The sequence below is a fragment of the Patagioenas fasciata genome, chromosome 17 (genome assembly GCF_037038585.1).
Source record: "Patagioenas fasciata isolate bPatFas1 chromosome 17, bPatFas1.hap1, whole genome shotgun sequence".
Lineage (NCBI taxonomy): Eukaryota > Metazoa > Chordata > Aves > Columbiformes > Columbidae > Patagioenas > Patagioenas fasciata.
Genome location: NC_092536.1, coordinates 5,545,496 through 5,571,463, shown reverse-complemented (window position 1 = coordinate 5,571,463; position 25,968 = coordinate 5,545,496). Strand labels below are relative to the sequence as shown.

At 56.6% G+C, this 25,968-nt stretch overlaps 1 protein-coding gene across 5 annotated transcripts; it reads right to left on the bottom strand.

Annotated features, from left to right (window-relative positions):
• Positions 1-1,338: 1,338 nt before the first annotated feature.
• Positions 1,339-25,824, bottom strand: ACACB (acetyl-CoA carboxylase beta). 5 transcript variants are annotated; one of them, XM_071815833.1, is made up of 53 exons: positions 25,753-25,824; positions 24,602-25,194; positions 21,251-21,383; positions 20,661-20,799; positions 20,274-20,383; positions 20,014-20,095; positions 19,456-19,554; positions 19,043-19,152; positions 18,721-18,831; positions 18,328-18,537; positions 17,909-18,079; positions 17,456-17,617; positions 17,194-17,357; positions 16,609-16,759; positions 16,426-16,529; positions 15,686-15,767; positions 15,025-15,170; positions 14,798-14,948; positions 14,512-14,646; positions 14,103-14,249; positions 13,416-13,604; positions 12,963-13,063; positions 12,791-12,879; positions 12,586-12,710; positions 12,358-12,471; positions 12,166-12,279; positions 11,692-11,781; positions 11,473-11,591; positions 11,217-11,354; positions 10,824-10,923; positions 10,624-10,731; positions 10,391-10,447; positions 9,949-9,990; positions 9,656-9,871; positions 9,428-9,583; positions 8,957-9,160; positions 8,255-8,410; positions 7,758-7,880; positions 7,272-7,541; positions 6,845-6,942; positions 6,558-6,678; positions 6,360-6,470; positions 5,780-5,923; positions 5,576-5,696; positions 5,324-5,420; positions 5,038-5,134; positions 4,655-4,790; positions 4,192-4,369; positions 3,663-3,775; positions 2,933-3,087; positions 2,527-2,697; positions 1,759-1,895; positions 1,339-1,630 (listed from the first exon to the last, which is right to left on the bottom strand). In XM_071815833.1, exons 2-53 carry the CDS (start codon positions 25,183-25,185, stop codon positions 1,504-1,506), a joined length of 7,308 nt encoding a protein of 2,435 aa, XP_071671934.1. In that variant the 5' UTR covers positions 25,186-25,194; positions 25,753-25,824; the 3' UTR covers positions 1,339-1,503. The 5 variants fall into 5 exon arrangements, with proteins under 5 accessions (XP_071671934.1, XP_065707444.1, XP_065707445.1 ...); XM_065851372.2 differs by lacking the exon at positions 25,753-25,824 and adding an exon at positions 25,573-25,689; XM_065851373.2 differs by lacking the exons at positions 24,602-25,194; positions 25,753-25,824 and adding an exon at positions 22,569-22,703.
• Positions 25,825-25,968: the final 144 nt, after the last annotated feature.

Sequence of the window (25,968 nt, the reverse complement as noted above, 5' to 3'; positions counted from 1 at the left end):
GCGTTTGCTCCCGGAAACCCAACCCGACCTGGCTCCTCCAGGAGAAAGGAGATTCAGGCATTTACTGCACAAACTCCTTCTCTAGCCCATCAACCTATTCCTGAACATCCCTGCAGCCAAATGAGCGGCAGAGCCCTGGGTTAGGGACAGTTGCTGGCAGGGGATGCAATGAGCTGCTCGGTGCCGCAGCAGTTTCTGTGCCGCAGGGAGGGGGCTGCACCAGCTCTGGCTCAGATCCACTGCGTTTATACAATGACAAAAAAACAGGGCTCAGGAGAAGCCTCAGTGAGAACTGCACTTGCTTTATTGGCAGTGGTTTGGCTCCCACACGGGGACCACCAGGACCCCCTTCCCTGACAACGTGCAGTGACACCTTTTAAACCAGAAATCATCTCATAAGCCCCCTCAGCCACCCCACCCCAGGACAGGGACATGTCCCCACAGAGCCTGGGACACTGAGGTGTCCAACCCCCCACACCATGCCAACACCAGCACCGTGCTGGAACCAGGTGTCCCACCTTCGTCGTGTCTCCCCCTTTGCGAGTCAAAGCTAAACCCGTGCTGGTGAAATGAGGCAGCCACAAGGCCAAAGGCACGAGAAAAATTTACATGTTCAAATTTCCCCTCCATGAACCAAGCTGATCAAAGGCCACTCAAGCAGCAAGGTGCAGGTCTGAGCACATGGAGAGCTCACCCTGGCTCCTGGGCTTCAACCAGAGCTGTGTCCTCCCTCCTCTCCATCCTCCACAGGAGTCGCAGGCTGAAAACACCCAAAGGAGCTGAGGCCAGAAAGGACATGAGACAGGAGAGAGGAACAGTCGGGTCAGCCAAACCATGGTGGATCCATTGACGTTCCTGTTGCAACAGCTTCCAGCACGACTCGCAATGGCTTTTCTGACTCATTGTCACATCTACTGATCGCTCCCCAGCAAGGGGAAGGATGAGACAAACTGCTCTTCACAGGTCCCTGAGTTTATTTTAAAATATCAGTCTGAGACTGCTTCTCAAGCAGGGTTTACATTTCCTTGTGCTGGTGTGGGCTCAGCCTCAGCATGGCCGTACGGGGACCTGCTCCTTTGTCCTGCTCCCCTGCAGTGCCCAGGCCAGTGGGTTTGCACCTGCAGCTCCATCCAATCTCATGAGACATCTCTGACACTGGTGCTTGTTTCAAAGATTAAAGCCAGGGCAACTAAAACACAGTAAAAGATTAAAACCAACTTCTGCACCAGGTCCAGACTCATCTTGGGCCTAGAAGTTTTTCTTCTGTCGAGCTGCCCCTATGACGAGCATCCCCAGCGCCAGAGGGAAGGGCACGGATGACAAGATCATCTTCATGGCTTAAAATACAAACACTGGCATCCTTTATTTAGGCACAGGAGTAAGAGTCCCAGTTTTAGGGCTGAAGGAACCGGGTGGGGAGGTGAGGTCTGGCCTCTGAGCAGCAGCGTGTCCCCGTGTCCCTCCTGCCCCACGGCAATTGCACCACACACTGTGGCCGCTGGCTCAGGATGGGCCGTCATTGTCCACTGTCGACAGGTGCCGGGCGAGCTGGGCCTTCTGTGTGCTGGTGATGTGCTGAGCCATCTGCATGATGCAGTCCATGGCCACCTCGGGGTTGGCTTGGACCAAGCTGCAAGGCGGAGGGGAGAGCGCAGCTGTCCCAGGGTTCAAAGCAAAAACCGCCTCGTCTCCACCGCCCCCGTCCCCAACCCAGGGGACAGCATTGCCCTTCCCATCCCAGCTCCCGCAGCCGCTCACCTGCGGATGTGCTTGACCACATAGTCCCGCTTCAAGTACTTGATGTTCTCCCAGATGGCTGACTTGGTGCCTTCGTTCTCCTGCATGTGCTTCTTCAGCCACTCCACCACCACCTGGTTGTTGTCCCAGAGGTAGCCCTGGGGACAGCAGCACCGTGTTGGGGGTGCGGCTGCCCATGCAGCCTGAGCCCCCAGTTCTACTGTGGCCTTGGGTTTTTTCATCCCATGGCACAACCAGACGATGGGATTTGTCCTCTCAGTCCTGCTTATATGGCACAGCACAGCACACTCGCCCACTTCCAAGTAACAGCCACTAGAAAAGGTTCAGCCTGGAAACTGAAACTGAGGAAAGCTTTGTGGACTTTTAAAATGCAAAAAGGCAAAACGTTTTTCCTTTGCATGCTCTCATTTCCCAGTCCAGCAAGCACAGGACCTGTCTGGTGAGGTGCATGTCAGCTCAAATACAAACACCCCAATCTTATTCGTACCCTGGAAAGCCCTGTCTGATGGCAGAAAACACTTATTTGGGGGCCACCTTGCAACCACTCAACATCAGCATCCAACTGACATCACCCGATTTGAAGACAGCCCCAGCCTCAGGGCTGCTGGGTCACCTGCCCTGGCACAGGCTGCAGAATGGTGATTCCCATCGCATGTTTAAACCCTCAGGGAGGCACCAAAGAAATAGCCGAGCAGCAGGAGAGTGAGGTGACAGCCCTCGGGACCCCCTGGCCACAGGGACACCTCAGGAAGCTGGGGCTGGGAGTACCTTGGCGGCTCCTTCTGTCTCCATGAACCAGCGGCGCAGCATGGACTGGATGTGCATGTGGCTCAGCTCACTGTTGGCCTTCAGCACCTCCACCTTCACCTCCTCCTCCAGCAGCAGCCGGCGCAGCCGCCAGTAGAGGAAGGAGCGAGCGCTCTTCCACTCCAGGATGTCCTGCAGAAACGGGAGCAGAGCCCAGGTTTTTCTTGGCAGAAAGGAGCTGATGTGCAGCGACCGCTCGCTGCCAGCTTGTGCTGGTGGGTTTGAGGGCAGTTCTGTTGGACTGGAGTGCAGAGCAGCATCCGGGGCAGGAATGGCATGCTGAGCTGCAGCCCCGACCCCTGGGAGCGGACTTGGCCTCCCATGTTTGTGCTGTCACTGCAAACCCCTCGTGTCATGTCCCACTCACCGTGATGACGCCTTTCTCCTGCATGCGGCCTGGGGTGTCGTGCAGGTCAGCGAAGCGCACAGCCACCTGGTAGTACACGGGCAGCAGCAGCTCCTCCCGTGCCTTCAGCTGCTTCTCCAGCTCCGTGCGCTGCCCCTCGGACAGCTCGGGGGTCCCTGTGGGACACACTGTGCTGAGCAGCACCCCCAGCCCTGTAACGGGGCTCTCTAGGCCACCACGGGGTTTGGGCTCTGCTCAGGGCTCCTACATCAGCCAGGAAACAGGTCACCCAGTATCATGTCCCTTTGCTGTGGCATATCCACACCCCAGCCCAGAGCTGGGGGACTGTGTTTTAGCAGAGTGGCGGTTTGGGGACAAGGACCTCCCAGCACAGCCCAGCAGCCACTGCAGGCAGGAGCAATCACAAGGCAAAAGGAGATCCAGAGCATTAAAGAGCCTCTGTGCAGCTCTGTAACGATTACATGTTGTCTCATTTAGGCACTGATTCACTGTGGCCATCCCCATCCTTCATCTCAAAGCATGGGAGCAAAGTCCCCCACCGTTTACGGAGCCCCCAGGAGATGCAAGTAAAAGTATCACCACATCCCCTCAGCAGGCTCCACCATCATTCAGTATTTTCATTCATTGAGAATTTTCACAGAGGAACACTAATGGATTTGCTGCTGGTTGCAACCATGGTGTTTGAGCCCCGTGTTTTAACATACCACAACACATAACGCCTTTCTCTTACCCAGCTGTTCAACAAGCCTGGCATAGATCGTATCTATCCTTCTCATGGTCTTCACCAAATCTTTCTTCCTGAACTTGATCTCCACAGTTCCTCCAGGCTCCAAAATGCCTCCCCTGGAAGGAAAGTTTGGTAAAGCAGGAACTGGTCTGCACAGGAGAATAAATCCTGGGACAAAACCTCCAGGCGACTTTTTCTTCCAAGAGATAGGGAGACAGAAAACCTAAAAGGACTTTGTGTCCAGCCTGGGAGTTTCATCTATCCTCCTATTCCTTACAGCTTGTTCCAATGTGCATTAATTCAGGTTAGAAAAAATGCCTCTTGCCCCCCAGAAGCACATTTGACTTGCCCACAAACTTCACTGGATGCAGATACCCCCAAGGAGACACCTGCCACGGTGGCTTTGATTAACCAAAGGGTAAAAAATACACATCTCAAGCACCCAGAGGTCCCTACCAGCAGGACTGTGATTGTGCAGATCCCACACACCAGCTCTCATTTCTCTGCACGTGAGCTGATTTTGGACGCTGACCTGCTCTCCTTGTCTGCGTAGAGCTCCACATACAGGGGGTTGATGGTGGAGTCGATGACCACCCAGGAGCCGCCCCGCAGCTCCGCATGCGGTGGGATATAGACCAGGACAGGCTGCTTAAAATCCCGCAGGCTATCGACAATGAAGGCGCCGAACTTCAGCATTTGGTTGTACATGTCTGAAAGCCAACAGGACTCGGTGACCGGGTGCCCTGACTGCCATGGGCCAGGCTATTGCCCCTTCCCTTCTCCCGCAATCCCAAAGCCACCTTCTCCATTGGAGACACCAAACGAGGCCACCAAAACCAGCCCAGCCTGAAGCCCCCAAACCCTGGGACTCAGGTCCTGGCAGTGCCACATCACCCCCAGCCCAACCCCACATCCTGGAGTGGCATGGGCAGGACCTGGGTCACCCTGCAACTTGGGGGGTGATAGGAGTGCCTGGGCACCCTGAGCGTGGGTACCTTTCATGCCGCTGGAGAAACCTCGCCAGTTGGCAAAGATCATCAGTGGGAGATGTTCCCGGTTGAAGTCCCGAATAGCCTGGGCTGTTTTAAAAGCCGAGTCTGGAAACCAGACCTGCCCAGCCTGCTGGATTATCTGGAAAGGACAGCGAGCGGCAGTGCTGAGACTGGTGTGGGTGCTTTCCAGCACACTGCACTGGTAGACTGGCAGCACACAGTGTGAAAGAGCTGAAAGAAAACAAACTGCCCGAGCAGCCTTGATTTAACCAGTCTTTAAGGAAAATCAAGACATGCCGAAGCATCACACCGAGCTTATTTCCTGCTCTCCCCGCTCCAGCCTCTTCCCGGCTGCCACTGAGCCACACTAAGGTCTCCCCACGCACCTGTGCCTCCGAGTCGGGGTTGGCGGGGTCCGCAGGGATTGTCACCTCCACTGGGCGGGTCTCGACGGCAATGACACCTACCGGCAGACCTCCGAGCCTGCGGTGAGGCAGGACGGCCTCAGCAGAGCCCAGCTCCCCTCCACGCTGCAGCCCAGCACACCAGAGGGCTGTTCCCCCCAACACCCCAAAAGCAGTGCCACGGGCAGGGCTCACGTGCGCTTGGCCGCACACGGGCTCCCCACATTGCTCACTGCCCCAGGGCTCCAGCCCTTGCTCCTAGCAGTACCTCGCTCTGCCGACCACGACTGTCTGAGCCCACGGCCTCATGATCTCCAAGAAGCTGCCCTGGTCAAAGAAGCCACTCTGCCAGGTCCCCTTGAGAGCTGCAGAGCATACAGAAAGGCGAAGTGAGAGCTGAAGGGCTCCCCGTACACCAACCCACAGCAAAAAGCACCTTTTGCATTGGGATGGAGAGGTATGCAGCCACAAGATGTGTTTGGGAGCGTGGTTGGAAGGGTCTTGGGCTGCCCTCACTTACTTGGATGGGGTCTCCCTGCCAGCATCCACCTGGGGTCGTAGGGGACTTTGGAAGGGACGAAATCGATTTCTCTTTCAATGGGGTCGCTTATGGCCACGACAGGCACTGGGCTCCGGTTATCCTGAAAGGGAGAGCCACGAAGGGCAGGTCACCAGCCAGGTATGTGGTAATGCCCCAGGCCAACATTCTGCAGCACCCTCTCACCTTGGGGATGTACGAGAGCCACTGCAGGATGGTGTAGACACCCTCAAAGTCATCTGGGACAGTGACATGGGAAACACCGTTGTTGTGCATGATTTGCACGCCTCCCAGTTGGTTATTTGATGTGTAAACTTCACGTCCCAACACCTGGGCAGAATTATTTACAGAAACACAGGTCAGATTCTGCAACACATGAGCCGCTCCTCCCTGCTATTTGTTAAGTTCAACCTCTGTGCAGGCATGTTCCCTCTGGTTTGAGGCTGAATTTCCTCCTGTCTACCAGCCTGATCTTAAAGGAAAGGGATCCTGCTTTAGACAAGTGCTGAACAATCCTCATGGCAGCTCTGTCATCCCACCCAGCCCTAGGAGCAATGCACCATGAACTGGTCACTCAAAAAACACCAAATAGCTGCGGGGGGCCATTCTGGTGATTCTCAGTTGCAGTTCCTCCATGCCCCCTCCAAACAGGTCCCATGAGGTGATGCACAGGGAACTGCCACCTCTTCCCATGCGACAGGGAAGGAGCCCATGCACATGGTGTGAGGGACAGTGTCAGGGAGGACACGCGGCCAGAGCTCGGTACCTTATTGAGAGCTGTGACACCGGTAAGGATGATGTGGGAGTTCTCCACCTGGATGACGCGCTGGCCCAGCCTCACCAGGTACGCACCGATCCCGATGGCACGACAGGTCACCTGGGCACACACAGGGACACACGGGGTGACCTTAAAATCAAGTAGGAGAAGGGGGAGGCCAGAGCAGGGGCAGGCCTGCGGTTGTACCATGCTGATGGTCACTATTTCATCATAAGCGCGAGAGGATTCTCCGGCAATGGTACCAGCAGCTCGCAGGTTTTCCACCCCAAATCCATTGTCCTGCCCGATGATGTCCAGGAGAACATACCTGCGAGAAAGCAGAGCAATGGGGGCGTGGGCAGGACAGAGTAATGTGCTCACTTGCACGATGTGTCTGGCAAGATCCTGAGACAGATATGGGAGCTGCGTCCTGGCAGGGACAGAGGGCAGGGCTTGGGGCGGCTCTGTGCACCCCATGGGACTGTGGGGCTCACCTGGACTCCCCCTCTTCCTCCACGTGCTCACAGTGCACTGAGTTCATGGCGCTGATCCTTGTGTAGTCCTGGGGAGTCAGGTACAGGTACTTGAACCCCTGAAAATCAAGAGGAGGAGGATGAGTTGTGGAGATCCCCATGCACACACTCAGGTGCATGGACATGGCCCCTCATCAAACCCAGCCCAAACCCCTCCATGCATCAGGAGCTGCTCAGGGACCAGGGCTGGGCAACGCAGCCAGCCAGCACTGCCACCTTTATCTCCATGCTGCTGGGGAATGTGAAGGGAAATGTCCCTGTGGCTCTGGGTGCAGGTGTGGGCTCACCCCCCAGCACTGATCCCACACTTTTATCTCCCAGTTTAGCTCTGGTCTTTCCCCAAATCAGTCCTCTCTGTTTACTGTGATGGCAGGAGGTGTCCACACACCTTGTAGGGGTCCGCAGGGTCCACCCAGGCCACCTGGAACATGTGCTTTATCTCATCGGCAAAGCCAATGCGGGCGCCGCTGTTGGCAGCGATGTAGATGCGGGGGATGCCTTCGGCCCGTGCCAGCTCTGAGGCACGCAGGAAAACCAGATCCTCCTCTGGCCCGAAGGAGCCGATCTGGTGTGTGATGTCGTTGCAGATGAGCACGATGTCCCGGCCTTTCGGATACTCAGGGGTCTTCAGCTTCATTTTGAAAGCCACCATCCCCACCTGCCCCAAAATAGCACAAGGTCACAGGGTAGGCTCCTCCAGAGAAACAGGGTCTGAGCTGCAGATTGCATGAACCAACAGAAAAAACGCTTGAGGAGCATCTCCTGGGCTTGAAACACAACTGGACTGGGGAAGCCACCGGCTATTCCCACACACCACAGCACAGCTTCCCACCAGCCCGCTCTCTCGCCCCACTCCCAGATCATCCCCTGCTACCTCATTTCCTCCAGGGACCCTGTTCATCTGCACCAGGTGCCCCTGCGAGTCCAGCACTAGCTCAGTGTATGTCAGGACATCCTTGGGGTACAGCTCCGAGGAGCCCCACAGCTTGAGGAGAGCCTGCAGAGGACACAGGACAAGCTGAAAGCACAGGGCAGCTCGGGGGCTATTGTCAGCAAAGACACAAAATCCTGGACAGGCTGGGACTTGGGGTGACCAAAACTTGGCATTAGAGCCCCCATCCTACTGCAGACATCCCTGTATGAGGCTTTCTGGTTCACAACCTCCGTGAGTGTAAGTACAGCAATTTGCAAGAGTGAGGAATCAGTTTAGAAACGCTTCACATAACTAAAAATGTTGGGGCTTGGGCTCCTTTCTCTCATTTGCCAGTTGAGGGGAAAAGAGTCTTTTCCCCAGATAGGAATATCTGAGGAGGGTGGGGAAGAAAAGCAAATGCAGTAATTTGGAGTCTTTTTCTGCTCAGCCAGACTCACCTGTCTGATCATCTCTGGGAAGTCATACACATAGGTTGTGCCCAAGGACTGGGCCTGGAACCGCTTGGCCTGCAGCAGGTCCTTGGTGACATAGGGGGTGTTGATGAGCATCCCGTGCTGTGGCCCTTGCTTATCCCCGTAGGACTGGAACATGATCTGGAGGTAAGGGCAGAGCATTGGCGGCCACCCCTTGTATGAGCACTGCTGAGCCTTGCCTGGTCAAGGTGCTTGTGCCCATGGCTCTAATAGAACAAACAATGTGATTTTCCATCCTACTCTTTGCTCTTGAGGGGACAGAGTGCAACACTGCTGTGCTGCAAGTACCAGTGACACCCCAACACTGGACCTTGCATAGACAAGGTTCTTAGGGACATGGGTTAGTGACAGCATTGGGTTAACGGTTTGACTCGATGATTTCGAGGGTCTCTTCCAACCAAAATGATTCTATGATTCACCTCCCAGATCAAAAACTGTCCAGCTATGCACCAGCAACACCCTTGGGGCTCAGCACCATTTTGTGGCAAAGCGTCACCCCAGGATTCCCAACTCGATGCAGCACAGAGGACAATGAAGCCAGCCCTGGGAATGGTGCTGCACAGCCCTGGGGGCTTTGGGACAGACCAGCACTGCAGGTGCACAAGGATTTTTGCAGAAATCACCCCAAAGCTTTGCCATAGCTGCTAGCAGCCCGCAGTTACTCACGCTGCCAGTGGTGGGGTCCTTCACCTCCTTGTAGAGGCTGATGTCCAGGTAGTAGCCGGACTCGGTGGTGAGGAAGAGGCGGATGGGGATGGCAGCTGTGGTGGGTGTCAGGCGGATGTTGATCTTCACCTCGGCTTGCAGGACCCGCAGCTTCCAGAGGCGGCTGCCATAGCGCATCACCATGGACCGCACCGACTCCTCAATCTGAGCATGGGACAGCATACAGGTGGCTCTGTGGCCCCTGGGTACACCATTGTCCCCATTGCCACAGCAGGAGCAGCTCTGCTGCATCTTGACCCTAAAAAAGCCATTTTAGATTTGCTTTGGACAAGCCCCTTCCCTCTATCCATCCCTGGGGGTTGATGCTGCCATCCAGCTTCTCCACTGGGGAGAGGGAGAGATGGTGCCTCACGTCCTCCTGAAGGACACAACACTGGGACACAGCGGGAAGCAGGACACAGAGAAACGCACTTTGGAAGGGTCCATGACAACCGTCGGGACGAAGTTGAGGAAGATGTGGTTGCAGTCGGTGCGGACGGTGGTGTTGTTGAAGGCCACTTCCAGCTCATCCATTGCCTCCAGGAGCAGCCGCTCGCCCTCGTTCTGCAGGTACTCAAAGGAAGCCTCCTGTGAGGCACAGGGGGGTTCAGGGGTGGCACTCAAAGCGTACCCACCTCCTCCCACACAGTGCCGCCTTGCCTTGGTGATGAGATCCGAGTGGCGCACAATGGCGCGGATGAAGAAGCGACAGTCAGTGGCCTCAGCACCTGCCTGCACCTTGGCAGCCCCCAGATAAAGGTGCATCTTGTGGTTGGCACAGGGAATGGCCGTCAGGTCGAAGTTGCGCATGCGGCTCAGCTCCAGCTGGAAGGCCAGCGCTGGCTCCAAGTGCCGGTAGATTCGATCCTCTGCAAACTGGTGTGGCATTGGGGGGTGAGCGAGCAGCCAGCCAGACAGCACTGGACAGACTCCTCTCTGACCCCGGCTCTTACCTCGTCCCTGGCTCTGAACGTGAAAAACTTTGGGAATTCTCTCTAGAGGAAAGGGGAGAGGGCAACATGAATAATCCTGGCATGCAATGGATTCTTCTGATTTTCCATTCATTCATTAAAAAGAAAAAACCTTGCAGGCTTCCTCCTTCCCCAAAGGGAAAAAAGCTGGGAGTAACTGATGTCTTTTAAAGGCAACTTAAAGCTATGGAGCAGTCACGCAGGAACCACAAGTTACTGGACACATCGGCAGCATAGAGGATAACACAGGAGATAAATCACTCATTAAATCCCTCATTAATTAATTCCAAGCTCCTGATGCACAGTAGCTACATCCATCACCCAGTTCTACAAGGCAGTTACAGATGTTCCTTGGTATTTAGGGAGGCAGAAGCACAATGTGTCTAAAGTCATTTTGCCTGTTGGTGGCTCAGTCTGCACTCACCTGCTGGGCAATGAGAAACGTGATTCTCCGGAGATCACAGTTGACGAGGATGTTTTTCTACGTGGGAACAGAAGACTCCACCAGTCACAAGAGCTTAAACATCTCCAGCGAGGGAGTAAACAAAAGCCAAGCAGCTGCTGTGGGTGCGGCGTTTTGGGGAGCAGTGCATGCAGATGAGGCAGTGCCCTGGCCTGCAGAGTCTGCACAAAGGGGGTCCGACCCCAGCAACAGACCTTGGACTGGACAAAGGTTCTGAAGATGGGCACCAGCTTCTCGTCTTCCATGTGGTCAGCCGAGTGGAGCGTGACATTGAGGATGTGGATCGGCTCCTCGTGGACATTCTGGCAAGAAAACCCTCCAGTCAAACCTGACCAGCAGCACCACTGCCACCCCAGAACCACGTTGCCGGTGACAGCAATAGCATCATACCCACCTTGGCATCCTCCTCTTCGTAGATGGTGGCATGTGCCTCGCTGAAGATCACGCTCTCCGAAGGTGGGACAGTGAAGCACGAGATCACTTCATCAAAGTTCCTGCCCAATTGGTGGGGATGGGGTGACAAGCCAGCACAGGCAAGTCATCTGCCAGGCAAGCTCCTCCCAGGCTCCACATGTACCCAAATGACAGGCCTGTTCCCACCAGGTAACTGTTGTACTGAAAACACCCCTCAGCCCTGACCTCCAGCTGCGGGAGGAACAGGAGTTGCCCTGAGCGCTGCCCAGCTGCCACCAGGTTTGGCTCTTCCACCTGCTTTTGCCCTCCAACAACTGCAGCGGCATCCAAAAGGTATGTGCATGACCAGTCAGGTACATCCCTGCACCCTCACCTCACAAAGTCCTCAAATCTGTTGAAGGCCACCATAGCTCCCATTCGCTGGCTCAGGGGGGAGAAGCCACTGTCCATGAAGAGCTCGGTGCTGTGCCGGGCCAGGTCGGGGTTGGAGATGCTGACAGGGATGGACATCCTGCATGGGGGAGGGAGGGTCCCATGTTTTGCATGAACACACAATACAAACCCAACAGCTCTGCAAAGAGGCCCATGTCCAGGGAGCAGGACAGGCGGGGGTAGGGAGGGGGGCGTACCTGTTTGGGTGGGAGGAGGGCAGCATGAACTGGAACTCCACCACGCAGGTGCCATCTGAGAGCTGCCGGTGCTGCAGGCTGTTCAGCTCGTAGGCGATGTACCCACGTCGTACGTACACCTGGGGGTGGGCAGGAGGTACCGCTGTGCCCCTGCTCCCCCACACACATCCACAGCACCCCCAGAGCTTACGAGCCCACCACAGCTCCCCCAGTCCTCACCTCCAGCGCTGCCATGCGCACCACCTGGTTGGTGTGGTAGAAGAAGACGGGGAGCACATCAAAGATGGTGGTTTCTGAGAGGATCAATTTCTGGGGGGAGAAAGCAAAATTCAGTTCAAGGATGAAGTGGGACCCCCTTGTCCCATCGCAGAATGGGGGAGGCACGTTCCCCTGACGGGGAGCTGTGTAGGAATGGCCATTGCAGTGTCACGGGACACCCAGCCCACCATGGGGACACCACCAGACCCAGACATGGACCCACACGTCAGTCCCTTGCCAAACGGGGTGAGAAGCAGGGGACTGGTACGGGCAGCAGTGGGGCGTACCCCCTCCTCCGCTCCATGCAGGCACTGAACCTGCAGCAAGGCTTCAATTGATTTTTTTGGGCTATTTTTAAGACTAAGCCACTTGCAGCCAGACCTCCTCAGCAAAACCACCAAAATTCCCTCTGCAGAAAAATGATCAATTCCCAACCTTCAGGTTTTCAGGGCAGTACTCGTGTCCATACATGTCGATAGCAGAGAGCAAGATGGACTCCACCTGGTTGTACCGCAGCTCGTAGGAGGGCAGGTGAGAGGCGATGAGCACCTGCAACGGAAGAGGCAGCTGGGAGCATGGGGGACAAGGATGGGGATGGGGACAGGGACAGAGATGGTGCTTGCTGACCTGCCGGGCTCTCAGTGCCACTTTGGAGTGCTCAGTCTTGCTGAGCTGCGTCAGCTCCTGAAGGATGGCTGTCAGCTCATCCGTCAGTGTGGGGTCGCGGCCGCAGAGCTGGTCCTGAAATGTACACACAGAGGAGCAGAAAAACACTGCAGAGCTTGTCTCGGCTGATGGGCTTTTCCCCACCACCAGCCTTTCCTTCTGGTGTCTCAGGCGATGGGCTGTACTCACAATTAACATGGTCACCAGCAGGTTCTTCTTGGCCACTTGGGCATGAGAGAAGATGCTCTCCAGCACGGGGGTCATGTCAGGTTTGCACTTCTCCCGCAGGCTGATGACGCACTTGTCGTAATGAGCTGTGGGGCAGAGCATGGTAAGCCCTGCAGACCCCCAGAGAGCCCCACAGACACCTCTGGAGACCCCTCTGTGCCCTCACCATGCTGGAACTGCGTCTCCACTTGCAGGTAGCGCCTTAGCAGGTCCAGCACCACTGCCTTCATGTAGCCACGGATGCCACTGCGGTACCTGGGGAGCAGAGAGCCCAGTGTGCTGCGAGGAGGTGGCAGTGATAGGGGGATCAGGAGGGCCAGGGACAGTGTGAGTCTCACCTCTGCACCAGCTGCACCACACTCTGTGTGTTCGTGAAGAAGATCTCCCGCTCAGCCTTCCTCTGCAGCGTGGCCGCGTGGGTGTCCAGCACGTTGGCGATCTGCAAGGAGAGGACACAGGGTCTAGTGCAGCTCAGGGACAGTCTGACTGTAGGGCTGCCAGCTCCCTGGCAGGCCTGGGGACAATGCTGCTGCATGCAGAGCCCTTCGCTTGGTTTTTGTGTTTCCCCAAGTGGAAAATGCAAAGTTATAAATATAGAAACGCAAATGTAAAAGCACAAATACAAAAGCATAAGCATAAAAACACAAGCATAAAACCAAAAATATTTCCCTTGCTCATTTTATTTTTTATAACATCTCCTGGCAGGACAAATTCAGGCAGGAACTCCTAACTAGCTCTAGCTAAAAAAGAACAGAACACTCAGCTGGGGAGCGCACCGCTGGACCACTCACCTGCTGGCTGGGGAAGCGGCAGAGCACGGAGGTGATGTTGCTGGCGTATTGCGCCATCACCTTCCGGATCGACTTCTCCACAGACAGAGGAATTCTTCCCGAAATACTTGTCATAATCTCCTGCAGCTCCAGGAGTGGCAGGGAGGGGTCCCGCAGGGTCTTCATCAGCTGTGTCACCCACTCCTTCACCTGTGCGGAGCAGAATCATAGAATTGTTTTGGCTGGAAAAGACCTTTAAGATCATAGAGTCCAACTGTTAACCCATCCCTGGCACTAACCCACGCCCCTGAGAACCTCATCTCCCTGTCTGCCCAGCCCCTCCAGGGATGGTGACTCCACCACTGCCCTGGGCAGCCTGTTCCAATGCCCCACAGCCCTTTGGGGAAGAAATTGTTCCCATGATTCAACCTCAACCTCCCCTGGTGCAACTTGAGGCCATTTCCTCTCGTCCTGGTGCTTGCTCCTTGGGAGCAGAGCCCGACCCCCCTGGCTCCAAGCTCCTTTCAGGCATTTCAGAGATCAGAAGGTCTCCCCTCAGCTCCTGTTCTCCAGGCTGAATCCCCCAGGTCCCTCAGCCGCTCCCATGACACTTGTGCTCCAGAAGCTGGTTCTGCCCACACTCTCCAGTGCTGCCTGTCCTGCCATCACGGCAAACACAAGGTGACAGGGCAGGACACCAGCACCCACCTTGGTACTGAAGTAGGGCTCGGGCAGGCAGTACCCATTCATGACATTGGTGAGGTTCTCCAGCACGTTGCGGAGAACCTGGTGCTGCTTCTCACCGGTGATGTGGAGGGTCTGTTGAGCTGGGAGCCCTCCCATGAATGGCTGCGCCTGGAGAGAGCAGAGAGAGGCGGGCTAGCCTGGGTTCTTGCTGACATGGGATGGAGCCTCCCAAGAGCTGCAGCTGCCCCAGAGAAACCAGCACAACTCCTCCAGTGTCTGCTTTTGGTCAGACACAGAGGAAGCACCTAACACTCAGCTTCACGTCTCTGCTAGTGCCCCATCATAAAAACAATGCAGAAAAACTGGAGCTGTAGGCAGAGCGCTATAGCTGGGACAAGACAGCAGCACAACCAGTCCCCAGCAGACTCACAGGCTTCACTTTGCTGGGATCATCCAGCTCCAGCCGGGCTATGACGCAGCCCGCGTCCAGCAGTGTGCCCGGCCGCTTGATGTAGTGCACCCGCCCGGCCTCCTCCACCGCCAGCGTCATGATGATCTTCATCACCTGCATGAGCACAGAGAAACGGTCACCGAGCCAGCAGCACTCGTGTGCTGCAGAGCAACTTGAGTACCGCAGCAGTATTGCTGGGCTCCATCTTTGCCATCCACCAGCACGGCAGGAATGGAGTTCCACCAAGTTCTTCTGCAAAACTCACCTCAATTTCTGCAAAAACTTCCCCCTGGGCCACGTGGCCACCGTCATCCACTGTGTACTGCAGCAGCTTCCCCGCGGAGGGCGAGCGCAGCACCGTCGGGTCCTTCTCCTTCTCAAAGTCACAGGTTTTGTTGCCAATGGTGATCCGGTACCTCAAGGAGAGGGAAAGGTCTCACCAACCGGCTGCAGGTCAGCGGGGAGGCTGGTGGGGGCCCTGTGGAAAGGTACCTGTCGATCTCCTCCTTCATGTAGGTGGTGTAGCTGTTGCCATCGTAGGAGAGCAGCAGCCCACCATCGTTCAGCCGGTGCACGTCGATCTCTATGTGAGTGTGGTTCATGATGATGACGTACATTGTCAGGGACTGGCGGGCAACCTGCGGGCAGCAACAGGGGAGAACCCTCAGTGCAACCCCCCCTGAAATGTGTCCAACGGCCTTTCCAGGGGCTGGTGGGAAGGACAGAGGGTGAGAATCATCTCCAGTGCAAGGGCCAGTGCAGGAGCAGCATGCTGCCACGGGATGGGGCTGTGCTGTGCAGGGACAGAGGCAACGACCTCAGGCTGTGCCTGAAGAGCTGGTTCAACACGCAGCTGGTTTAACTCACAGCTCACCTGCTGCTTTCATTGTGAGTAGGGAGTTTTTGCATGAAGTTCAACTAATTGGGTTTGAAAGTAAGAAAAGCATGTCCTTTATGAAACTCAGGGCAACAAGATGTCTGAAAAAACGTCTCTCTGCTTAAAATGAGGTTATTAACCTCACTTTTATGTTGCACATTTTTAAACGGCAACTTCATATTTATTGCACCTTTCTCCTTCAGGACAGAAGCGCATGCCCCTGTCCCTGTGAGAAGTGCTGGAGCTGGTTCGGGAGGAGTGCAGCCCAGCCCTCACCTGGAGAATGTACTTCACACCCTCGTAGATGAGCTCCACGTCCACAATGTTCAGCAAGGAGGCTGCTGGCAGCACCTGCCCCCTGAAACACAACAGATGGGTCAGGCAGCACAAGTATCACCCGCCTTGCGCACCGGCAGGGAGCCAAGTGTGCGAGATGTCAGCAGAGCTGCTGGCGTCGCGCCGCGCGGGCTCTCAGCCGACTGTGGGAGGGCGCGAAGGTGACCGGAGGGGACAAGCATCTGCTTTAAACGACCCACGTGAGCGCCTTGCAAAAATGCATCCGGAGGCAGGCCAGACACCAGCAAAACACGCTCAGATAAGGGCACAGGGGAGAGCCCCAGCGTCTTCCAAGGCTGAAGGAATAACCTTGACATTCAAGTGCAAAAACAAAAGCAAGCTGCATTCAGCCAAGCCACTTTCCCTTGAAAGCTGTTTTCCCAACTGTGTGAAACTTTTTCCCTTCTCCAGATAAGGCTGCAGCCGAGAAGCTGGGGCTGTGAGTCACAATAGGTATCAGTTTCCCATGCGGTAGCAGTGCCCTAGGCACCGCCTCTGGATTTGAAAAGCTTTTGCAGCAAAAGGGGGAAGGAAGATGGCCCAAGGACAGAAAGACTCAAGTCTCCAGGTTTGCAGGAGCCACACGAGCTGCTGGGGACCACCCTTTAGGACATGCAATCCCCGTGACCCCAGCACCCACAGCACGGCCGAGCCCCCACCGGGCAGCCCCTGCTCTGTACCTCTCCAGCGAGTGCAGGAAGTCGGTCATGCACGTCCTGAAGGCAGCGTCTGCCACGTTCAGGGCACCGCAGACAACACCCAGCATCGTGTCCGGCTTCTCTGCCTTGGGGGACAGAAATAACAGAGTTTGGGTCTTACACCGGAAGGGGAGCGGCAATCCTGGGATGGCCACTGTCCCCCACCTGCACTTTCTCAGCGATCAGGTGGTCCAGCCAGCCAGTGTCTATCTCGTTGTTCTGGAAGCTATCTGTCTCCAGCAGCTTGATCAGATACTCCACTGTGGTCCGGAAATCCCCACGGATAGACAGCTCTTTCAGGGCAACCACCATGTTCCTTTTAGGGAGCAAAATCCTCCATTAATGACCGATGAGGAAACCAGGCAACCGCAGGAACTGGGGTGATGAGCTCTGGAACCCTGGGCACCCTCATGCTTGGATAAAACAGCCCCACAGTCAGCACTGACTGAACAAAACATTTAAACACACAAGACAGACTCATTACATGTTGTCCAATTACAGAATGCTGCTCATTGGCACTAAGAAGGTGCTTAGCAGATCACTACAATGTGTCTTTAAGAACCAGGCTGATGAACTGGAATGGTTACATAACCACAGTCTTTGGCTTTGGCCAGTCTCTGCAGTACGAACAAGCTGCTCAGCACAGCAGCAGCATTCTGGTACTCTCAGATAAAAGCCACTTCTCCCGGCTCATGTTCCCATTGCAAATCTTCCCAAGGACACCCCCTCTCCACCCCTCTCCACACTCACGAGATGGCCTCCTCTCTGTTCTCTCCCCACGAGAAGCAGTGCCCAAACTGGGAATCGGCAAATTCATGCAGCCCCCCGGCTGCTGCCACACTGAAGTACCCCCAGACGTTCTTGCTGCTGCGGAAGTTCAGCTCCTGCACCGTCCCTGAGCTGGGCTTGAAACCCTGAGCAAAGGCAGAGCAGAAGACATGTAGAAACCAGGCTTGAGACTCATGTGGAGTCAACAGGGAAGGGTCCCTGAGGGCCCATCCTGCCGGCTGACCTCCTCGGGGTTCTCACTGGTGATCCGGGCAGCGATGACGTGGCCTCTGGGCACGGGGGTGTTGGTGGGGCTGCGGAAACAGATGGGTGCATCGCCCCAGGGGCTCTCCCCGTACAAAACCCGGATGTCTTTTATCCTGTGCAGGGGGATGCCCATTGCAATCTGCACGAAAAACAAGGACTTCAGCTGCCAGGACAAGGTTTTAGCATCAACATTACAATGGAAAAACATAGCTAGACAGTCTGAATGAAGAGCAAGCAGAAGAGGCACCACACTGCTCCTGGCAGGGAGGCAGAGGCAAAGGAGGGATGCTACCTTGCTTCCACCCACACCCTACACACTGTTATATGCGAAATCTTCCCTCTGTCAGGCCCCAGCCCAGCACTCCTCCGTAAATTACAAAACTGCTTCACCTAACACACCTCGCAAAGTCCCCGCTGTGCGCCCAGGTACCTGGAGCTGGGCAGCCGGGAGGTTGACATCCACGATCATCTCTGTGCAAGGGTGTTCCACCTGCAGGCGCGGGTTCAGCTCGAGGAAGTGGAAGCTCCCGTCCTCGCTGTACAGGTACTCAACGGTGCCCGCGCTCACATAACCCACCATCTGGGCCAGGCGGACTGCACACTGCATGAGAGGGTGAAGCCATCATGGGGAGTAATGACCACAAGCAGAACCAGGGTGTCCTGAGCAAAACAGCAGCAGTGTCCTTGCATGGATCAAAGGAGACAAGCAGGGCTGGGGCTCCTCACTCAGCTCGAGGGGTCCCTCCCTTCCTTAGGAACCTCAGGTGCCAAAAACCACAATAAACCCATCTAGGAAGAGAACAGTTTCTCCCTAGAACCCTGTGCTGCTCAAAGACCAGGGCAACCCACCTGCTCCATCACCTCGATGACAGAGGGAGCCGCAATGGTGACAGGTGCCTCCTCGATGATCTTCTGGTGTCTGCGCTGGATAGAGCAGTCACGACCAAAGAGGGAGATGGCGTTGCCGTACTCATCGGCCAGCACCTGCACCTCCAGGTGTCGCGCATGCTGTGCCAGCTGCATCAGGAAGATGGGGGACCCAGGCGCCTCCGCCTGCACCTGTGGGGAAGGAGAGGGTCGTGCTCCAGCTTCATCCCCCAAAATTCATCCCAGAATGGAGGCAGGTCCTGCAGTGAGCCCAGGTGGGAAGAACGAGACAGCCAGGGTGGGAGCAGGACTCCACCACGTGCCACAGGATGGGACAAGAATGGGGATGGAAATGGGGGCTCTGACACCTCTCACCTGCCGGAAACAGGTGCCAAATTCCTCCGCAGATTCCACTTTTCGGATGCCTTTGCCCCCACCACCTTCTGCTGCCTTGATCATCACTGGGTAGCCAATACTCTTGGCCACCTGAGGGGACAAGGACTGGGGTGACTGATGTGCATTGGACCCCAACTCCCCACCTGGCCCCAGCGCCATGCAGCCCTGGGCAGGATTGCTCCAAGCAGAAGGAGGAACTTCTGTCACATTCACTGGGAGCCCAAAAGGGCTCCAAAGAGAAATAATGATGGAAAAGAGACAATGTGGGAAAGAGACGAGCTGCTCATGGGCTCAGCTTTACCTGCAGGCCTTCTTCCACGTCCTTGATGCAGCCTTGCTCATATGTCTCAAGGGGGATGCTGATTGTCCGCTGGTGCTTCTGCTCCTCCTCAGACCACTGAGCCACCAGACCTGCAGGCACAGCCAGGGCTACAGTCGCCACCGGGGTGGCATGGCTGGCGTGGCATGGGGAGCTGGGGACCGTGTGGTGGCACATGTCATTGCCCACATTTCCATGCACCCCATCCCAAAAAGCCCTCTGCCCAAGCCAGCAGCCACTGAGCTGCAGTAGGGTCCCCGGTATCTGCACTCACCCTGCAGCCAGCTGGGCCAGGGAGCCCAACCCTGGCATTTGCTTTTGGGGAGAAGGAGAGACAAGGAGGAAAGAAACGGGGGACCACAGAAGGTGCATAGGGCTGTGGAGGAGGCTCTTACCGCTCCCGCTCCAAGGCAGCGTGGGGATCTGGACCGTCTGAGCCACAATGGTGGAGGCAACTTTGTCCCCTAGTGCCCACATGGCATCACTGGGGGGACCTTGGAAGAGGGAGGGAAGGGGTGAGCTGGGCCACTCTTCCTGTCCCCATTTCACAGATGCTGCAGAAAGCTGCTCCCCACTGAGCTGGCATCTTCAGCCCTTCTGCAAAGAGTAGGTGCATGGGAAACCCCCCCAAACCCACTGCCCTGTTTGGGATGGAGCTTGACCTTTCTCCAAGGGGAAGCTGAGGCTGTCCCCTGGCTCAGCGGCACATGAGGTCTGCTCCCACCCAACACTCCTCTGCGAATGCTTCATCAGCCTGAGTGAACATTAGAGGGAAAACCCAGAAAACAGCAGGATTCCTGGGAATAGTCCAGGAAATCAGCCCAGGGGCTGCTGCGCTGCAGGGTGGACATGCCAGACACACAAAACGGGCATCGCCCGGTGCAGTGGCCCTGGGGAGTGAGCATGCATGCCCACAGCAGCCTGATCCCACTGGGAAGGTGGCGAGACCTTACCTAGGAAAGCTATTCCGTTTTTCTGCAGGAGCTCTGGCAGCTTGTGGTTTTCTGAGGCATGTCCCCAGCCAGCCCACACCGCCTGGCACAAGAGAAGGGGCAGCACAAACTGATACCTCCCTGTGCTGGTGTCCTCCCATCGCCTACAACATCGCATGCAACTCCTCTGCACGGAGGGATGTCACCCCATTTCTGAGTGTCCCTTCTGCACCATCGGTTTCCCTCGGCAAAGGGGTGGGAAGCCTGCAAGTGGCTGCTACCTGGACTGGGATCCGTTTGGAAATGTCCACTATCAGCTCCACGTTGGCGTAGTTGTTGTTGTTGGTCCCCCCAGGGACAGGCACATAGTGATCTGCCATTTTGATGTACTCTGAAAGACAGCACATGGGGGTGGTGGGAGCCAGTCCCCTGAGCCACACTCCACTCACATGTTGCCCCTCGTGCCCCCTCCCCAAACCCTCCATCTCAAGGCTGGAGGGGAGAAAAAGTTATTTACTTCTGGATCTGGCTGCTCAGGAGGAAAGTGTGTGACCCCGGGCTGTGCAGAGCCACCCATCCCAGGCAGCAGTACAGGGAGAACAAAATGGCAGCCCCAGCTCAGCCCCAGGATGGGGAACATCCCTCGCTGGGATGCTTTTAGGAATTACCTGCATTAGCCTTGAGGTCTTCAGGGGTCACCATGACCACGAACCGAATGGCACGCTCATTTCGGAACATCTCATAGGACCACCGGCGGATGGAGCGCATGCACTTCACGGCAGCGATGCCGTTGTTGGCGATGAGGACCTGAGGGAGATAAGGATGTGGGGTATCAGGCTGGGACCTCTCCTTGCTGCTGGGGCTCACAGCCGGGGCCCGGCCCCGAGGGAGGGCAGCACAGGTGGTGAGCAGAGCAGAGCAGAGCAGAGCAGCTGGTTTTAAGTGCTACACGGAGGCTCCTTAATAGCAGCTTTGATGCCCAGCACTGTGGTAACGAAGGACGGGACTCTGCCCTTCATTTGTGTCTGCCGTGCAAAGCTTCTGCAAGCAGTCCTCATGCAACGGCAGTGTCCAGAGGGTTTCCCTCTTCTGGCCCACAAGCATGGGTGACACTGGGGGACAAACAACTCTGGGTTGCCCCAGACTGTCATCAGTCTGAGCCTGGCAGGCACAGGAGACATGAGTAATGCTCAAGGATGCTGCTGTGAAAAGCAATGAGCCACCACTCGGGCAAAGACAGAGGCGTGTGGGGACAGACCTTCTCGATGACTCGGGTGCCCCCGAAGCGGGTGACAAACTCTGCTGGCGAAGCGACAGTGAAGTCCCGTTGCAGATCCATCTTTCTGTGCTCTCGGCCCCTCTTGGCCAGGTGCAGTCCAGACATGCTAGGCCTGTGGTGGGACACACCAGCCGTCAGCGAGCCTGCAGTCCAGTGAGCAAAGCCTCGGCAGGAGCCACATGCTGCCGCTGGCTCGGGCTCCCTGGCAGGGTCGGGTCTGCAGGGAGCCCGGCAGCCCACAGCGGCGGGCACTGAAGACCAGACTGTGCCCCCTCTGCACATTCTTCCGAGGAAAGCCATAAAAACCTGTCACCCTGCTGACTCACACAGGGAACACTGAGAATCACCTTCCTTGCTACCAGCTCCCTGTTGTGCACCAGGATCTCTCCAGGGACTTTTAACACTCACTGCAACACCGCAGAGGAAAAGTGGTTTTGGCTGAGTTATATGGGGCAAGCAATTTGGGGTCAACAGAGCATGTTTTACAATTGCAACACCCCCTCCACAGCAGCTGTGAGTCCACATTGATTCAAACACCACAATAAGCAGATTTGCAGCCACAAGAGCTGGACTAAGACTCCACCGTGACAAACAAAAGCCTCAGGGTTTGCATTGCAGGGAGCAGAGAGCTGCTCAGGGTCTTCGGAAGCACGCTTGTGTCCAGAGCACTGCAGCACGGCCAGCCCAGCCTGGCTGCAGCTGGAAATGTGCCACGCTCTGCTCCAAGGGCCAAGGAACGGGGAGACTCCCAGGGGGCCAAAATGCAGCACTGAGCACAGACCCTCCCTCCCACTGCTGGGATTGTTACATGCACAAATGCCCCTTGGCAGTGACCAAGGTCCGCTTACAAAGCCCTGCAGCTCCTGGTTCACACTAAACCCTGTTGCAGAGCTGTGTTTGTCCCCCACATGAGGATGCCACGAGTGAGGGTGGCAGAAGAGGCAACATGTACATGGAATGGCACAGAGCGTCCCTTCCCCAGTGCCTGTGCAAGGTGAGCAGGATTGCCGGCTCCGTCCCCATGGTGCAAGCACCAGATCTCCAAAGGGTGCAGCCAGAGGTGCTCCAATAAGACCACCCCGAGCCGCGGCAAGGTCACCAAAGAGGGAGCACAGAGAGGGCAGAGCTCTGCGAAAAACCCTGCAAAGATTGCACTGCATTGCTCCCAGCCTTGGGAATCTCCAAGGACAGCAGCTGCAGCTCCTCAACAGATCAGACTCCATCCTGCCATGCTGCTGGCTCCACCACCCCAAGTCCCCTCCCGGGCACACCACACTGCTGCCAGGCTCACCCCTACCATGGTTTTCCACTGAAGCCATTTCCACTCCCTCCGGAGTCTATCCCTTGTTCCACAGCCCATTGTGCATTCCTGAAGCGGGCAGGTTGGAGCAGGCTGTGCTGGCTGACAGACAGACAGGCCAGTCTGTCCGCAAGGCTGTAGCCCCAGCTGCGCTATAAGGTGCCCTCGCGCCTCCCACCCCCTGGCACAGCCACAACCGGTGCGGGCAGGCGGGGACCCCCCGGCAGCCAGGCACGTGCCTTCCCGCAGCCCTGCCCAGAGTTTTAGGCAACTTTCTATTTTAATTAGTAGGTTCACATTTCCCCACTCATAACTCAGCCAGATTTTGAACTGTTGATTGTTATTCCATGGATGAGCTATAAATAAGCAAAGGAAGAAGGATCAGCCTTCTCCCCTCCACCCCCACGCATAATGAGCAGATTTCACACAAATAGCACTTGGTACATTTATTTTAAGGGGAAATGTGTCAAAACCCCAAGAGGTTGGGAAACATCCCAATCTCTCCATGTACTCAGGAGCCCTGCATTGAGCAGTGTCAGGTTTCTCACACTCCAGTGCATCCCTCACCTCCCTCCCACAGCCCCAAGCCTCCCACAAATCCTGCAAACTGTACCAACCATGTCTACAACATGACTCGGGTGGTGATATATAGAAATTCCTCTCATGTTAAAACAGAGATGAGCAGCAGTGATGCCCCACCGGCAGCAAGGTGCATGAAACCGTCCCAAACCCCAGCTAGGCAAGAAGACACCATTGGGCTGTCAAATTTCGTAACACATCCCTGCACCCAAAGGTCTTTTATTTTTAACCGGGAGCGGAGCAGGCAGGAGGAGCTGGGCAGCAGCGCATTGTTTCCAGTTATTTATAAGGGCCGTCAGCAGGGTTTGCACAGGAAACCGCCTGGTACAAGGCAGCGGCAGCAGCGAGCTGCTCTATGGCCACACTAGCACCAACGCTGGGCAGAAGTCTCTGTGGAACTGCCCATGGAGCAAAGCTCATCCACTTTTCATTGCAAAACCAGCAAAGAGCTGCTTCTCTGCCTTCAATAATTTATCTGCAGTAGTTGCAAGGGCAGAGAAAGGGCAGGAGCAGCAAACGACAACCCCACATAACTCCATGCCCCTGGGACGCTGCGTGGAGTTATGTGCAGCATCAGGAGCACATGAGTGTTCCCCCTGGGAGCTGAAGCAAAGCGCAGGCAGCAGCAGGAGCAGGTCCTTGTGAGATCCAGCCCTGGGGCATAGGGCAATATTTTCATGTGCAAATGCATGTGCAGGTGCCCTCTCAAAAGGCTCAGCTCAGCTCGCAGGTTAACACACACCCCCCCCCAGGAAATGTCCCCAGCGATGCTGATGCACAAAAAGTTCACCTGTCAGGACAGCGAGCATGTGGCAAACGCCAGAAGCTCCTGCCACTGCCTGAATGCACCATCACCACCGCAACAGAGCCCAATCTCATCTTGCCATGCAGGCAAATCTCTGCTCCCCAATGCAACCTCACCCCATGCCAGCCACAGCTGTGGCTGGTGCATCAGCACAGCTTTTCTCAACACCAGGAGACGGTGTGAGAACAGAGAGAAGCAGCAAAATGAGAGAGGAAGATGTGATAAAATGGGAGCCATTGGGCAATTTGGCTGCAACGCTGGGGATTCCATTTGAAGAATCGCCATGCATGCTAATAACATCTTCTACCCTGTACTTTGACATCTAAAATTTCTCTAACAGAGCAACCCCTGCCACAGTCCTTGCTGCACTCGTGCACATGGCACTGCTGTCACACAGAGTGCTTGGACATGTCTGCTCTTCCCAGGTTTCTGCCAATAATCTTATTATCAGGGTTCTTCATGCAACACCAAGTCAAAGGGGGTAGGACTGGGGCATTGATTTGGGGCTCCAAGGAGCACCCACACATGCATGCACACCCCAATTTTAGCAACAGGGTCCCTGAGAAACACACCCTCAAAAAGCATCTGCCTGCCCCAAACAAGGTTATTTCCGTTCCACCGCCACCCCTGAGTCCGCATGTCCTACCTCATGCCAGTGGTGGGCTCTGTTGGGGCAGGCATTGCAGGGAGCTCAGCACCTGCCCCGGTGAGGCTGCTGCGCCGGTTGCCCACCCTGAAGGCCGCAGTCACCAGCTCATCATTGAAGGAGTTGTCATCAAAGGAGCCCAGCACGAATTTGGCCAGGGTCGGCCGGCGGAGAGCAGCAGGGTTGTACACTGCGATCTGCTCCTGCTCCCCCACCACAGACTTGCAGGCTCGTGGTGGTGAGCTGGGGGCTGGGGGGCTCGGCCGTGATGATGGCTTGGCTATGGGGGGAGCTGCTGGCTGCTCCGCCGGGGTCTGCTCCATCGTCTCTGCTGGGCTTTGCTCTGGTTTCTCTACCGGGGTCTGCTCCATCTTCTCTGCTGGGGTCTGCTCTGGCATCTCTATCGAGTTCTGCTCTGGCTGCTCCACTGGGGTCTGCTCCATCTTCTCTGCTGGGGTCTGCTCTGGCTTCTCTGTCGTGTTCCGCTCCTCTGGGGTCTGTTCCGGCTTCTCCTCCTCCTTGGGCTGCAGGTTGGGCACCCTGGCCCAGATGAGCCGCACCAGCAGCAGAGTGGCCAGCAGCATTCACCTGCCCTGGGAGACGCACAGACACGCTCCATCACAGACGACCCCATCAGCCAGTCTGGGGGGATCGGGAGCAGCCCCCCCAAACACCCAGACCCTCCTGCAGCGCTCCCGACCCCACAGCCCCCTCCAGCCCCCAGCCAGACCCCTCGAGATGGGGGGGTCCCAAACAGGAGGTGGCACAGCTCTGCTCGGCCTTCAGGCAGCCCTGAGGGGGCTGAAATGGCCCCCAAGGGTGGCAGTGAGGCCACCGCCAGCCCCTCGCAGAAGGGGGGAACTCAAACCGAACCTCAGATCTCAACACTCAGTAACAGCTGGGCGGGGGGACACCGCCCCAGCCCCGCCGTGCCCCCCCCAGCCCCAGCCCCCTCCTGAGGGGCCACTCACCATCGGCGCTGAGCCCTGCGCGTCCCCCCCGCCCCACCGGCGGCTGCCGGGACAAACAGCGGCCGCTCCCGCTGACGCCGATCCCGGCCGGTTCCCCCGCCCCGGCTGGGCCGCGGTGCCAGGGCCGCGCCAAGGGGGCAGCGCCTGCCCGGCCCCCCCTGCCCCCTCCCGGTCCCTCACCCTCGCGGTCGCGTCGCGGTCGCGTTCCCGCACGTGACGGTAACGTCAAGCACAAATATTTCCCCCTGAAGCGTCTGGAAAAGTTCTGGTGGAGGCGACGTGGGGGGGTGGAGGAAGCACGGGGGGGCCTTGGCATGGCCGGCGGGGACACTCGATCCTTGGGGGACAAAGGTGCCCTGGCCCCTCGCCCGGTGACAGGGACAAGGAGAAACTCTG

Coding starts and splice junctions, on each gene's coding strand:
- ACACB (XM_071815833.1), bottom strand. CDS start 25,185: ATGCTGCTGGCCACTCTGCTGCTGGTGCGGCTCATCTGGGCCAGGGTG. Junction 11,782..12,165: donor ACTGCCCTGAAAACCTGAAG/GTTGGGAATTGA, acceptor TTCTCCCCCCAG/AAATTGATCCTCTCAGAAAC. Junction 4,370..4,654: donor TTTCTCCAGCGGCATGAAAG/GTACCCACGCTC, acceptor GTTGGCTTTCAG/ACATGTACAACCAAATGCTG.